The sequence below is a fragment of the Centroberyx affinis genome, unplaced genomic scaffold (genome assembly GCF_046629955.1).
Source record: "Centroberyx affinis isolate AG114_WGS23_722 - 3 ecotype Tasmania unplaced genomic scaffold, CSIRO-AGI_Caff_v1 ptg003720l_1, whole genome shotgun sequence".
Taxonomy (NCBI): Eukaryota; Metazoa; Chordata; class Actinopteri; order Beryciformes; family Berycidae; genus Centroberyx; species Centroberyx affinis.
This window is the reverse complement of record NW_027281604.1, coordinates 178274-193319: the sequence shown is the minus strand read 5'-3', so window position 1 is coordinate 193319 and position 15046 is coordinate 178274. Positions and strand designations below refer to the sequence as shown.

The 15046-nt window shown below is 39.9% G+C and overlaps 2 protein-coding genes across 3 annotated transcripts; one reads left to right on the top strand and one right to left on the bottom strand.

Moving 5' to 3' along the window:
• Positions 1 to 92: 92 nt before the first annotated feature.
• Positions 93 to 6660, bottom strand: anxa3b (annexin A3b). 2 transcript variants are annotated; one of them, XM_071540780.1, is made up of 14 exons: positions 6560 to 6660; positions 6061 to 6094; positions 5852 to 5899; positions 5331 to 5418; positions 5011 to 5105; positions 4783 to 4896; positions 3787 to 3877; positions 3534 to 3613; positions 2979 to 3035; positions 2169 to 2262; positions 1921 to 2016; positions 1737 to 1795; positions 999 to 1121; positions 94 to 759 (listed from the first exon to the last, which is right to left on the bottom strand). In XM_071540780.1, exons 2-14 carry the CDS (start codon positions 6070 to 6072, stop codon positions 700 to 702), a joined length of 1017 nt encoding a protein of 338 aa, XP_071396881.1. In that variant the 5' UTR covers positions 6073 to 6094; positions 6560 to 6660; the 3' UTR covers positions 94 to 699. The 2 variants fall into 2 exon arrangements, with proteins under 2 accessions (XP_071396882.1, XP_071396881.1); XM_071540781.1 differs by lacking the exon at positions 5852 to 5899 and having other exon boundaries at positions 93 to 759; positions 6560 to 6614.
• A 4730-nt stretch (positions 6661 to 11390) lies between these two features.
• Positions 11391 to 13242, top strand: LOC139662175 (tubulin alpha-1B chain-like). Its single transcript, XM_071540798.1, has 3 exons — positions 11391 to 11526; positions 12020 to 12168; positions 12262 to 13242. Exons 1-3 carry the CDS (start codon positions 11406 to 11408, stop codon positions 13240 to 13242), a joined length of 1251 nt encoding a protein of 416 aa, XP_071396899.1. The 5' UTR covers positions 11391 to 11405.
• The last annotated feature ends 1804 nt before the right edge of the window (positions 13243 to 15046 follow it).

Below are 15046 nucleotides of genomic sequence, written 5' to 3'. Positions count from 1 at the left end.
TCACATTGAGTCTTGTGTCTTACTGCTCAGTAACAATAACATTGAATTGGAATAGGTTTATTTTTTTAAATGAAAGAAGTACTAACATCGGTCAATGTTTGACAACCACTTTTATGTCTGTATAATTACCATCTCAAACTATTTGTATTACAAAAACAATAATGTACAATTCTGCTTATGTATGAAATGTGTAGTTATTTTAGTGTTGGAATACACAGCTGTCAGTATTGGAATACAAACACAATTCAGTTCACTCACTATAGTCTATATAGTATACTTTAGTGTCTATATGTTTTGATCAAAACATTCAACAGCATCTTCATATCCATAAAAGGTAAGGTTGATTTTCTTACAACATCAAGTGGTGCAGTGAGATCAAACAGCACAACCATGGATATCAGACTCCTTAACTCTTAATATGCTAAGGATTCAGTCTACATGGCACTGTACTTGAAAACCTTTGAAAATCCCTCAATGTCTGGTTGAACATTCCTGGAATTTCACATTAAAAGTTATTCTAGCTCTAGATCTAGCCATTTTTAGAGCCAAGTTCAAGCAATCATATCAATATCAAAGTATTGGAAACATGAACTACTGGTCATCGTCAGTAGAGGCGATACTCCCATTTGGATTTTGGGAGGGAGGTGGGGTGAAGCTGCACTCGTACGCCACGTGTTCCTCAGCGAAAGGTGGGAGGAGTTAGTCATCCCCACCACAGAGAAGCTTCAGGGCATTGCCATAGCTACCTGACACTTCAGACTAGACAAACATAAAGAGACAGAAATCACGCCTGGGTTTCCAGACCACCTGAGGTATTCATTATAAGAAAATCAAAGTCGATCCCCTCTGAGGTTAATAAATTACACCAAGTTTTCCCCTAATGTGTCATCTCCAACACAATAGACACCAAAACATTAAAACCATGTTGAGTACTGATATGTAGACTGAGATGTGCATATTAAATTCCATCTGTGTGGGTGTGTGTACAGGCTACTGACCTCTAAATTGGAGTGGAGAGAAGATCCAAAGAGCTTTTTGTACTCAGCTCTGATGTCCATCAAATCTATCTCCGAGCGGCCGACCAGTATCCTGGTCAGAATCGACTCTGTGGTCCCTGCACCCTGGACATACGAGGAAGTTGGGGGGGGGGGGGGAATAAGAGTAAGCTTGTGACAGGAAAGAGAAAAGTTGTTTCTCCTGGCTGTTTCTCCTGGCATCCCTGGATGGGGAAAATAAACAAGAAGCAGTCTCTCCTTCCTCAACAACTACTCCTATATCACTTATCAACCTATGATATAGTCTCTTCAAAAAGAATATTAAGTAGAACAAATAAAGTAATAAAACCAGTAGTCACTGGCAAATTCCCCACAACTTGCATCTTCAGTATCCCACAGTAGAACTAAAAATATTCTGAAGCAATTGTAAAAAGTGGGAATTCGATGATGACTGCTTCTGTGTCTGCACAGTTTCAATGTTTATCTGCAATTTGAGTGTTTTATGTGTAGACCTGTTGACACGCATTTCAGCCAATGTTGCAGACTTTGTCAGAGCAACAACAATAATAACAGTGGCTTAACATTCCCTTCCACACCACCGGTGACCAATGGAACAGTCTGCTGTGTGTGGCTGAGTGGGACGCAGCAAAACGACATGTGGCTTTTGTATTGGGAGCCACTGGCAGAACTGTGGTCACTGAGGTTTCAAAAGGCCCTAATCACACTTATTGTTCAGCTTACCTTCATGCTCTTGAATAGCCGCTCTGCAAGGTATGCAGGGACACTCTTCACACACTTGACTGGAGAGAAGCACAGAGATTGTTTTTTTTTTTTATTTGAAGATATAGGGATACAGGGAAAAAAATGGAGGATCACTCTTCAAAATGAGTGTCAGGAATCAGACGATATTACACATTCTTCTTACCGATGGCCACTAGTAGCGTCTCCAGGTTGCCGGACATTTCACTCTCAATGCTGTCCTGCAGAGTCTTTTTGCTCATGCCCTTGTACTCTACCAGAGCTGTAAAAAATATATTTTAAATTGATAAACTTTCCACTGTTATGAAATACTTTACAGACAAATATTTATTATGGATCTCTACAGGAATTATGTTTTTTCTCCATTGCATTACTGTCTAAAGATAGAGAGAGAGTGTGAAAAGCTCTACTCACTCTGCCGGAGCTGGGGAACACTCCTGTGGCACAGGATGTCGATAAACTTGCTCTCATCGGTCCCCCACTTCTTCTCCCCGGCTTCATACAGGGCCTGGGCAGAGAGAAACATGGAGGAAGGATGGGTGTGGGCGTACATACACACAGATTTAGACGGGAGACAGAGATAGAAAATCAGAGGGACAATCAAAATGAACTGTCAACTCAAAGTTCAAAGGAAGTGCCACATCATGTCACTCCACAAAAACACTTTGGGGAGAGACTTGTCTGACTCACATGTTAAGTAGGCAGGGAGTCCAGGGCCAAGCCCAGGGAGTGAAATACTAGGGAGGGTTATGAAATATTACGTGTGGGCATCAACCAGTGTGTGTGTTAACTGAGGAGATGGGTGCCTTCAAAGTATATACATATGTAACATCAAGGCAACAACGTCAAAATAATAAGGTTTGTTTGATAGCGATCTGGAAGTGTGCCAGAACAGCTGAACTGTTTCAATTCTAAAATTTAAAAAGCAGAAAATAGTTAAAGTCTGAAATGTTAATTGAACTGTGTTAGTGCTGGTGTCATGTCAGTCCACTTATTTGTTTACGTCAGTTTACATCCACAAAACCTGATTATACTTTTCTATTTACAAACAGAGGTATACTGTGACCCCATCGGCTGTATGGCTTTATTTGCAGTGTAAAACACTGTAGGCTGACAAGCGGCTGTATTCTATAATCTAGAGAGAGAGAGAGAGGTGTGGAAACTCTGCACACTAGCATACAGCCTTGACTACGTGGTGTATGATCTGAATGTAGGTGAAAGTACCTTAGCATCTGCCTTGGCTTTGGCCATATCCACATTAGTGCCTTCATCTCTCTTCCCCTGGGAGGACAAACAGAGGAACACAGTGGTGATGATACTTATATTAAGGACAATGTATATACGCATTCATTCTAAAACTATAATTTTATTTAATGTGGTGAGACTCATTTCTTTTTGAATGGCATTTGTAATGTCATTGTCATATTTCGAGGCAAGCTTTCCCAAAGATTTTGTAAAGAACGTGGTTTTATTGTTTCTCTCTCGACACTAGGCCTCTCACAGAAGAATGACTGTATTACCGATTCAATTCTGTTCACAGAATTATATGATTCTTAGTTGCAGATGTGCATCATAAATACAACAACTTGCTCTCTCAGGGGCTTTTCATTCTCCACATTCTTTGGTGAAAAAGACACCATCAATCAAGGTATTTGAAAAATTTCTCCAGATAGGAATGCTCAGACCCGTCTAGCTAGAGTAAATATATGGCTTTTGGAATGATTAGCAAACTTTGGGAGTGGTAACACAGCATATCAGCACTGTTTTAATTGAATGTACCTCAGCCAAGATGAGCAGTGTGTTGCCATAGTCCCCAGAAACCTCCGACTTCAGATCATGAGTCAGTAATCTCCCCGTTTCTTGAGTGAAACAGAATAGAAAACAGAATCCAAATGCATTTAACCTAATATAATATAAACCAAAAACACACAATATACACACAGACATGCACACACAAACATCTGTCCAAGTTGTCACAATAATACTACTATACTAAGCAGTGAGAACAAAAGTAAGCAGTGCAGATACTAACCTGCCAGGTATGCTTCACACAAGGCCTTGATCTGTTTGTTGGACCTGGAGGCAAAGATTTCAGTCAGCGTACTCTCTGTGGTCCCGGCACCCTGTATGTGACACACACAAAACCTCATAAGGCTTCTTCACATAACTCTGATGGAAAGGCTTCACAGATTCTTAACAAGTTGATGAAGGAAGAGGCTTCATGGCAATCATCAATCTAAAGTCTTGGGTCATAGAAAGGAAAAAGACATAAAGGATGCAGGTAGACAAGAGACTGAACTGCTGATCTTAGACCAGTTCCCTGAACTGAAAAGTATGGGAGTATAGTTAAATCTCATAAATCTAAATAGTTGAAAAATGAAGCCTCTTTGAACAAATTAAGAAGGGCAGACACTGCTTTCTCAGCTATATGAACATATAGCTGAGAAAGCAGTGTCTGCCCTTCTTTTATTATAGTTTTACTGTTTTCCAAAATATTTGCTTTGTGTCTTTTATTTTATAGCTCTTTGTAACTCTGTAAAAAAAAAAAAAAAGGGGGCACACAAATATGGCCATCATTATCATTTTTTATTTAAATACTGAGCCAGAGCTTATTCAGGATGTAGAACTTGCATGTACACTTATTACAAAAGCAAGCAACTAAGCAAAAAACTACTACAGAATAAACACAGAATAAGAATGAATAAAAAATCTGTATAAGTGGTTAACAGACATAAATTGGGGGTTTAAATCTGACTGATGACTTTTGCTGCATGTCATCCTGACTTCCCCCTATATACCATCTAACAGAAAATCCCAAATGCTTGAAGAAAATAAAGAACATTTAAACAAACCTTTATATTAATCTAAAAAAAACCAACCAAGTTTACAGATTCAATTTAGGCCTCGTCACGACTCATCCATCGTTATATTTAATAGCAGCTACATAAACACAAGCCCAGAGTGTGGTGGTTGTCCTTGTTTTGAAGCAGGGTCAAGTTACCTGGAAATTCATTCAACACAGTCTCACCTTGATGGCGTTGATGACTTCTTTGCAGTCGTAGGCAGCAGGAGGAGTTACCAAGGCCACCAGCAAGTCCTCGAAGTCTCCCTGAGTGTCGCCCTCCAGATCGTCTACTAATGTCTGATGGAGAGTGGGGGAGGACACAGAACACTTAATCTAATTTTGGTCACTGTCTTCCTCCATAGACACAGTTCATATCTGAAAGTAAACCAAAGTGTATTTGTGTCCATGTACCCTTCCTGTTGCCTTCTGATAGGCGTTAGCGATAAGCTGCCGCTGAGCATTGCTTCTTTGGGTCAGCACCTCGATCAGTGTCTTTTCTGTGGTACCTAAGAAGAAGAAAACACAGAACACAGACTTAGCATCAACACTGCACTCACAGTTTGTGTGTTTACAACCTGATGCACAATATACAGCCTCTTCCATTTGCACTTTAACATCAGTTAACCCATAGAAGTGCACATTGTGGTGAGATGGAGTGAGTGTGCTTTACATTTTTCTCTGATATAGTAAGCTATTAAACAAATGGGTAAAGATAACTTTCATTAGCCTACCAATGCCCTCGATGGCATTCCTGAGTGCAGACACATCATCAGCCACTTTGAAATCTGCCTTGTCCTTCACGGTTCCTCTTGCATTGGACTGATAAACACAGAAACAGGCTCATATCAACAGTAAAAACAAATTAATGATCACTGAGCATACTGTAAATGAAAAGTCATAATACCTATCCATCTATTGGTGATTGCATTTGCTTTGCTTTCTATTTATTATTCTATATTCTATGTTTAAGTCTTATTAGTCATGTCTATTCAAGAAATAGTCATCTATACAATTCATTTTGCTGTTATATTAAGGGCTTGAAATTTAGAAAAGAAGAAAAGAAAAATGCTGGTAAATTCCATCCGTGGCTTCTAAATCTGACAAATCTGCGAGCATAATATTATAAAACCTCTATGGCAGCCAACAAAATAAGTTGCCTGGATAAATACTGGATTGATGGCTCCTATACCCCCAGAAAGTTAGTTAAGTTAAAAAGTGGCTTAATTAAAAAGTGAGAGTATGTCCAACTTACTGTTATGGTCAGTGAGGAGGGAGAGTCTAAGAGCAGGTCCATGTCATCCTTGAATACAAGTCAGAAAATGTCCTGAAGTTATCATCTATATTATCTCACCAAAATACACGTTTAACCTTAATCTAATTTACATGCATTTACATACACTGATAATTTACATCTAAATCACATTATCCATCACAGATGATATTGGGCAGACAGCTACTCACCCAAACAGACATTGTTGCGGAGGAGAGTCACAAACTGGGCAGAAGATGAAGTATCTGTCATTATTTTTGAAAGTGCTTTAAATGTAAATACATGTACATCGTGATATATCATTTATGTAAATATCTTAACACCACCCTGGTTCTGAATGTCTTTGCCTCTCTCCAACTTTACCAGCGCTTCTTGCAAATAAAAAAAAAACGAAAAAAAAAAAAAAAAGTCCTCTGGTTGATTCCTTTCAATGCCTTCATATATAGCTGCACAATATCTCTATTTTGACACTGTATTCTGACCCTACTTAGGTTTTGACTGGCCTTCAAAGTAGACACGCGTGTATACAGGAAATGCAACCTATTTTAATAAAATGACGAAGACTGCATTCCACTGAGAACCACACATACCATTTTCCCGAGCAACAAAGGACACAAAATAAAGGATAAAAAGTAGACAAGCACCAAAGACATGCAGATCAAACGTCAGAAGAGGTATTTTTCGGCTTACCTATTTAGGAGAATAGGGTTGATGTTAGTGGAGGATAGTTTACACAACTCGCCACACCTTTCAGAGGAGTTGTAAAGGCAACGCCCATCAGCCGAGGGAAGCTGAATCATAGAGGTTTTTCTTTTTCTTTTTTTTTGTTCATAAACTCCTCCTCGTTTGGTGCACACGAAGCAGTACAGGAGTATTTCTGGGAAGTGCTTTATAATATGTTATTCAGATTTAGAAATGTGTCTTCTCGGGAAATTATAGGCTAGTTTGTCACTTGTCTCCCTGCCTCGAGTGAACATCCATTGCGATACACATAAAGAGAGAGCTGAGTGTGAAACAAAGCACAGCTGAACCTACAACTAATGGGAAGCATACATTCCAGTCTAATCTTCCTAATAAACTACAACCTCACTTATTTTTCCTCCAGCCTACACTTCAGCCTACACTGTGCCACTGTGCTGTTCTTCCTTAAAAAAAAAAAAAAAGAAAGAAAGAAAATCATCAAAGAAACTTGTAATGATTTTTGCTTGATTGCCATTTTTGATGTGACATACAAAAATATCGTATCTATGTCTGAAAGCCCATACTGTATACACCAGTTAAGCTGATGTTGTATATTATGTACTAATGTGGGGCTAGTTTATGTGCATTTCTGCTGTACACTGCAGAATTAGATTTTGATGCCATTTGGCTGAGGGGTGTAAATACATTGTTGGTCTCTCACTGCCACCTGCTGGATGGAAGAAAAGTAACAGCTAAACTTCTCAACGCTGACATACAGTATGACAACCTCACTGGAGAGAAGGAAACAGGTTAACCCATCCATCTATCCATTTTCTTGCCACTTATTCAGTTAAATGGCAACAAGGCAAGCAGAGAAACTCAGCTTTTCCCCAGCGAGCTCCTCCAGTTCCTCCTGGGGGAAGTTAATTGGTGTTTAGGCCAGCAGGGAGATGTAGTTCCTCCAGCGTGTCCTGGGGTTTCGCCTGGGTCTCCTCCCGTCATCCCAGCATCCTTCCCAGGGGCTCGAACCACCTCAACTGGCTCCTCTCAATATGGAGGAGCAACAGTTTGACTGAGGTCCTCCTGAAACGACGAGACACCTCATTTCAGCTGTTTGTACCAAACTCCTGATCACTTTGACAGAGATGCTACTATTTACAATTGGCAATATCAATACAGTTATTATTTTATCTGTGGTTAGCCTGTTGTATGTAAGGTGGGTCAGTGTAGGTCCTAAGGTGCCAGGCAGGTTTATGTGGGGGGTTTTTTCTGCTACGCATTGAGTAGCTTTATGTTATTCTCTTTTCTGAGAGTTACGATTCCGGATGTTTTGTGCTGTATTGTGCTGGAAACTGGAATCCGACCTGGCAACACGACTCCCCTGAGACTATAAAATATAGCGCGCCTCTGCGTTTAACGGCAGTTACTACATCTTCAACAGAGAATCTTTTCTTCAGCACTTTTCCTCCTCCATAATTAAAAATGGTAAGTTGCTTAACTTATAACTGATGAGATATTTCTTAAAATACAATATTTGAATAGCAAATTGTTCTAGTTAGCTAAGTTAAGTCAACCCTGTTAGCTATTCATGGCGTCATGTTCCCTCGGTTGAAATGGCGGCAAACTGTCAGTTTTACATTAACGTTACAAACCTTGGTGAGCCGCTGATCTAAACTTTGTAAAGTTAAAAAGACACTCAAAATAACATCGGGAATGTGGTTTATGTTATTAGCTTTAATCACATTGTTTAAATCGTTTGCCAATTAAATCAGTGTAGGAAGAACAAACAAATGGGGTCTAGCTAGTAGAAGACTAGCTAGCTAACGTTACCGTTAATGGAACATTCTAGCTCTTTCTCTGTCTCTTCCCCTGTAAGATATGAAAGAGTTTAGCATTTCTTCATGGTTGGCTGGATAAGGCCTGAAGCTACAGCATACAAGCCAATTTTAGGCCCTCTCCTTCTTGTCTTGTTTAGTTAGTCTAAAGTTAGATTATAAATTGTACATCAACAAGTCTCAATCACACTGTATCATGCTGTCTAGTCATGACTGAAAATTAACATTACAAATTCAGGGGGGAAAAAACCCAGCTAACGTTAGACTTTAAACAGTGATCTCCGGAATTTCCCTTTTCCTGATCATACGTTACTTGTGCATGCTAAATCAATAAACTATGCGTCATGTTTTAAAACTAAACAACGGTTGTTTTTTTATCTGCTCAAGGGATAATTGATCGACCAGTTTTGAAAGTTGAAATTTTAACGATTTAACGCTAAGTGGAGTCTAACGTTAATAAAGTATTGTTCGTCACAAGATATGTGACAGTCCGTAGGGTAACGTTAACGTTAAACGTCCCTATTAAGCCCACCAAATCCGCTTTTCAGACATTTCTAATATAGACTGCCCCAATTTAAGTGAGAACATTTTAGTTAAAATGAAAGTCTAATCTCTCATTTGAAGTGTCAATAATTCATTTATACCAATTTCTAATGTTTTTATTGTTTAATTTGTCAAAATATGTCAAAAGTCTGGCATGGGCTTAATGGGTACCTAACGTACCCTTTAAGCCCATGGGTGTTCCAAATAAGCCCACTTCATGATTTGTTGATAAATAAATATATATATAAAAAATCTTAACAATACAAACTTGTTCTATTCAAATCTGTAATCTCTTAGCTCTCAATAGCTATTTTTATTTTCATTCTCCACTCCTATCCTATGGCCTGTAAATGGCATTTGAAATAGGCGTGACCAGCCTTTTTGCTGTGTTGTCAACACAGAAAAAGCTAAACTTACAACATGTCTTCTTTGGAATGTAGCTATTTAGAACAAATTCAAAACTATAGTGGAAATTACTCTTCAATACTTCATCTTTCAATATGTGTTGTCATTTTGTCTGTATCTCTATCCTATGGAGTGCTGTTGGCATTTGAAATTGGCCAAAATTTCTGGTCCAGCCAGCTGGTTAAAAGTGCAGATATTTTTATGAAGATTTCTGAAGACCGACTGACTGAAAGAAAAACAGTTTGAAAAAATAAAAATATTGTTAATGTTAGGATAGAATATAGGCCTATCCAGAATGAATTAATCTATGCAATATCACTGATATTTAAATATGGGTATTAACTATGTGGATTATGGAGCTGATTCATCAGGTGAGGTCAAAATTAGGGAGGAAAATGGTTCAAAGGTCAAAAGGGAGAAAATCCCTATTGAAACACAGTCAAGTGGGCTTAATGGGAGCAGGTGGGCTTAAAGGGAACATCAGTGAATTTATGGTTAAAAGACAGAATATTTTATTATACGCACATGACATTAAAAAACCAACTATATGAAATAAATCTATATATGGTGCACTAACATAACATGAAAAGTATAAATTGATCATGCAGAGAAGTAATTAGCTATACTCATTTACATCCACCCCAGACAGTGTGATTTTTTTGCTAGTGTCCCCTTTAAGCCCACCAGGTAAAAATGTTAATTAAAAAATAAATAAAGATAAACAAACACATTTATTGTCTATTTAACAGTATAATAATATAAACTGCATACAAAAATGTAAACTATGCATGCTTATCATGCTTTATGTCAATGCAGTGAACCATACTATGCAGCTACTGTACTGATGCAGCATGTGGTCTGTTTGCTAGCATGCTAAAACTCATATTTTGATTTCAAAAGAAACAATATTTCTAATTCAAGTAATATTCTAACATATGTCTTATTCAAAACACTAATCACTTAAATTTTGATAACAAATGAGTATTTACCAAAAACAGGAGTAGAAATATGCAAAAAATGTAATGTTCTGAGGGTACCAAAATCACCAAAGTTTTTTTGCAACTTCTTCTGGGATCAGCAGGCGCATGTCACACATGTGCGTCGATAACTCAATATCGACAAATCTGATCGGCTTACAATAAAAAGTGTAATTTATATAACAAGCATCTTCATTGGAAGAAACATCACACAGCAAAAAATGATGATGTTGTGTTTTTTTTATTTGACTCAGAAGTTGCAAGTGGGCTTATATGGTACGTGGGCTTAATAGGGACGTTTACGCTACATGTTTCATGAATGCTTGTATGAGAACAAGGAAACCTTGCCAAACAGCAGCATGTAGTTTGACGTGATGGTCAAACCACTTAACATGAGGGAAAACGCTTCCTCACTCAGGCTACAAACCTGCAGGGCAGAAACATATGGTAAAAGTAGTGTAAGATTGTAGGTAAGCAGTGATAAAGGATGGAGAAATCATGACCAATCAGTAGTTAATGTTGCACTGTAACCCAATGGGTGGGCATCTTTTCCACAAGAAATACCAGCGCCAAAAGGGGCACTTCCTGTGATATCTGTGACCTAGATAGTCTTTAATAAGCAAGACAATTCTGTAACATTGGGCTTATTTAAATGATATTACTACACTGATTCAGTTGTTCCTCTGTAACTGCAGTTCAGGGCGGTGATGCCTCAGCATGGCTTCATTCACACTTCATCTGTTCATTCACTGACAACAGAGGGGATGGATTGTGTGTAAAATGGTAGAACTGCTATTGGGAATATCGTCTAAGTGTTTATATACAGATATTGAGTTAATTGAAGTCTCCAGAGTCTGGTTTCTTATCACAAGCTGATAAGAAAATAAACGCAATTGACATGTTTAATATGAAAACAACTGCAAGCTACTGTGATTAAACACTGGCAGCTGTGGATACATTGTGCTGTCATTGTGCCTCTTTTTGCACTTTCAGCGTGAGTGCATCTCCATCCACGTTGGTCAGGCTGGTGTCCAGATTGGCAATGCATGCTGGGAGCTGTACTGTCTGGAGCATGGCATCCAACCAGACGGACAGATGCCCAGCGATAAAACCATTGGAGGAGGAGATGACTCCTTCAACACCTTCTTCAGTGAGACTGGAGCTGGCAAGCACGTACCCAGAGCTGTGTTTGTTGACTTGGAGCCGACTGTCATTGGTAAAATCCTTCAGCCCATTCATGATTTACCTTGAGTTTTTTTTTACTCAAGTTGCTTGCTTTATGTCAGGACAACCACAAAATTCAGCCTGAACATAACATGATCCAGATAATGGATAATAATATGAATAATTAAATGGATAATCACCACACTGCACCTTCCCCCCACCCCATCACTACCACACAACACTACTACTCACCATTATTTATTTATTTATTCATCATAATGCAATATTCAAACAGTGCAAATACTTATAGTGCAATATCTATATTCTGTATTTGATTCTGATCGTATCTTTTTCTTCTACTGTTTCTATTTGTGTTTTTATATTACTTACCACTAAATTCCATGTATGTGCAAATATACTTGGCCAATAAAATGATTCTGATTCTGATATCTTAAGAATTGACCAAATCCACCCAAACAATTTGAGAGTATTGAGATGACCCATAAATGTCAAGTCAACCCATCTGTGTGTGCTTCTTTGTATAGATGAGGTGCGGACTGGAACCTATCGCCAGCTCTTCCACCCTGAGCAGCTGATCACTGGGAAGGAAGATGCAGCCAACAACTATGCCCGAGGGCATTACACTATTGGCAAGGAGATCATCGACCTGGTTCTGGACAGGATCCGTAAGCTGGTGTGTCTCCCACAGATCAAATGATGTCTCTTGAACGTAGTGTATTTATTCTCGTTCAGCAGTTATAACGGAGCTTTCCTCCTCCCTGTCTAGGCTGACCAGTGCACTGGTCTCCAGGGATTCCTTGTCTTCCACAGCTTTGGCGGTGGCACCGGCTCTGGTTTTACCTCTCTGCTGTTGGAGCGCCTGTCTGTTGACTATGGCAAGAAGTCCAAGCTTGAGTTCTCCATCTACCCAGCTCCCCAAGTGTCCACTGCTGTAGTGGAGCCATACAACTCCATCCTTTGTACTCACACTACCCTAGAGCACTCTGACTGTGCTTTCATGGTGGACAATGAGGCCATCTATGATATCTGCCGTAGGAACCTGGATATTGAACGTCCTACATATACCAACCTTAACAGGTTGATGAGTCAGATTGTATCCTCCATCACTGCCTCCCTCCGATTTGACGGTGCGCTGAATGTCGACCTGACTGAGTTCCAGACCAACTTGGTGCCCTACCCCCGTATCCACTTCCCCCTGGCCACCTACGCTCCTGTGATCTCTGCGGAGAAAGCTTACCACGAGCAGCTGTCAGTGGCTGAGATCACAAATGCTTGCTTTGAGCCGGCAAACCAGATGGTGAAATGTGACCCTCGCCACGGCAAGTACATGGCATGCTGTTTGCTTTACCGTGGGGACGTTGTACCCAAAGATGTCAATGGTGCCATCGCCACCATCAAAACCAAGCGCACCATCCAGTTTGTGGACTGGTGCCCCACTGGTTTCAAAGTTGGTATTAACTACCAGCCCCCCACTGTGGTACCTGGTGGAGATCTGGCCAAAGTCCAGAGAGCTGTGTGCATGCTGAGCAACACCACCGCTATTGCAGAGGCCTGGGCACGTCTGGACCACAAGTTTGACCTGATGTATGCCAAGCGCGCCTTTGTGCACTGGTATGTCGGTGAGGGTATGGAGGAGGGAGAGTTCTCCGAGGCCAGAGAGGACATGGCTGCTTTAGAGAAAGATTATGAAGAGGTGGGAGTGGACTCCATTGAAGGAGAGGGAGAAGAGGAGGGGGATCAGTATTAAAGGTAAAAAAAAATTAAAGGTGATCCACCTTAGTAGTCAGTTTTCACCATGTTTGCTACTGGTCAGAAGGTTTTATGACTAGAGTAGAGGTGACTTTTAATGTTGTTGAAATGTTGCCATGGGTTTATTATTTCAAGCTTGTTCTTGCTCCTTTTTTGCTGTGATTACAATAAACCATTTTCAGAATGTTAATCTCACCTGTTGCGTCTTCATTCAGCTAGATAGAATGGTTCATTGTTTCACCTGGCTCTTGCACTGTTCTTAGGCCAAGAAACCATCTGAATATCACATGAAAATTAACAGGAATTGGAGAGTGGGGGGAAAAGTATAAGATGCATTTTAGGGTATTAAACATGCTGTAATGATTGTAATTCAAATTTCACTGGAAAGGAATTGAAAATGCAAGCTTCCAAAGACTTAGTGCAGGTAGTCCACACATATGCAAATAAGTTACTACATTTTATATAACCATCAGTGCCAAAGAATAGAAATGACCGCAGGTCAAAATAAATCAGGTCCCTCTGAAATTGTTTAACATTTTTAATTCATTCCATTCCTCCATATCTTGATGGGGGATTGTTTCAGTTAATCTACAGGTTAGAGTGGTTGGTTGTGGTCTAGTACATTGACTGGGGGTTAAAACATTATTACAGTTACAGTATTGTGTGTGTAAAGTTGATGTGCTTGTAGATGATGACTGCATGAGCTGATGGTAACATCCAAACCAACCTTCCCTGAAGCAGTGGGCGGCTCTTACCTGCAGTAGCCGGAGCCTCGTTCTCTGTTTCCAGTATTTCAGTCTCAGCATCACCTGCAGGATCTGCTGCCGCTGCTTCTGCCACAGCTGTGCTCTCAGTGGCAGCAGGGACTATAACATTCTCAGTGGGGGCTACTGTTTCAGACCTGAACAACCTCTGTAGCAGCAGCAGCAGCAGTCACATCAGTCTCTTGCTCTACAGCTACTTCTGGTGCAGGAGCAACAGTGGCAGCATCAGGGATCAACTGCAGTTTCCTCTTCCTCTGCAACAGGTGCAGCTGAAGCTAATTTAGAATCATTTGAACATGAATCATGTTTGATCCTAGTTGGGGATTAGGGAGAACTTAAGTTTAGCTACACTTGCCCGTTGTCTATGCTACTATGGCCCATTGCAAATATAGCAAAACAATTACAACAACAATTCTGGACTATTTGCCCCATACTTCAGTGAGTGTCATTTGGCATGGGACTGGAGCAGTGTGCCAAATTTTGGCACATAGCTCAAGGCCAGCTCAAGGCCAGTCCCTCTTGTATTTGTATGTATTATTCTTTCTTTCTTTTTCTTTCTTTCTTTCTTTCTTTAACTGTCTTCCCATGCTTGAAACTTGGCATGTAGTTCCAGTCCCATGCCAAACGACACTCACTAAATTATGGTGCAAATAGTCCAGACAGTGCCGCTATAGCAGTGGTCTGACATCCAGTTGACATTCAATTCAATGGAGGATAAAGCCTGATAGCTGATTGAAAACCTTAAACCTTGAAGAACCAGTCAAACCTCCCTTTGTACACTCCTTTAGGCCTATACTCCTGTATAGAAAAACAACAAAAGAGTCTCTATCCAGACAAGGCCTGGCTATGAAGCCCCAATAAAAACTTCCTGGATAAAATTCCAAGGATTCAGGCGGCCTTGTGTAAACTGAGAGGTGATGTCCTTACTGGAAATGCTGAGTGAAATGTTAAATCCTATGTCACTGAATTTGAATGTTGACTCATAACTATACAAACCGTTTGTCCTGTTTCACACAGCTATTTTGACAAATCTTTAAA

Bases quoted from the DNA above. Each gene is read 5' to 3' on its own strand.
- LOC139662175 (XM_071540798.1), top strand. From the start codon at position 11,406: ATGCCCAGCGATAAAACCATTGGAGGAGGAGATGACTCCTTCAACACC. The intron at 11,527-12,019 runs GTAAAATCCTTC...TTCTTTGTATAG, and splicing joins CTTGGAGCCGACTGTCATTG to ATGAGGTGCGGACTGGAACC. The intron at 12,169-12,261 runs GTGTGTCTCCCA...CTCCCTGTCTAG, and splicing joins TGGACAGGATCCGTAAGCTG to GCTGACCAGTGCACTGGTCT.
- anxa3b (XM_071540780.1), bottom strand. The intron at 5,419-5,851 runs GTAAGTTGGACA...TGTGTTTATCAG, and splicing joins CCTCCTCACTGACCATAACA to TCCAATGCAAGAGGAACCGT. The intron at 2,017-2,168 runs GTGAGTAGAGCT...TATTTTTTACAG, and splicing joins TGTTCCCCAGCTCCGGCAGA to CTCTGGTAGAGTACAAGGGC.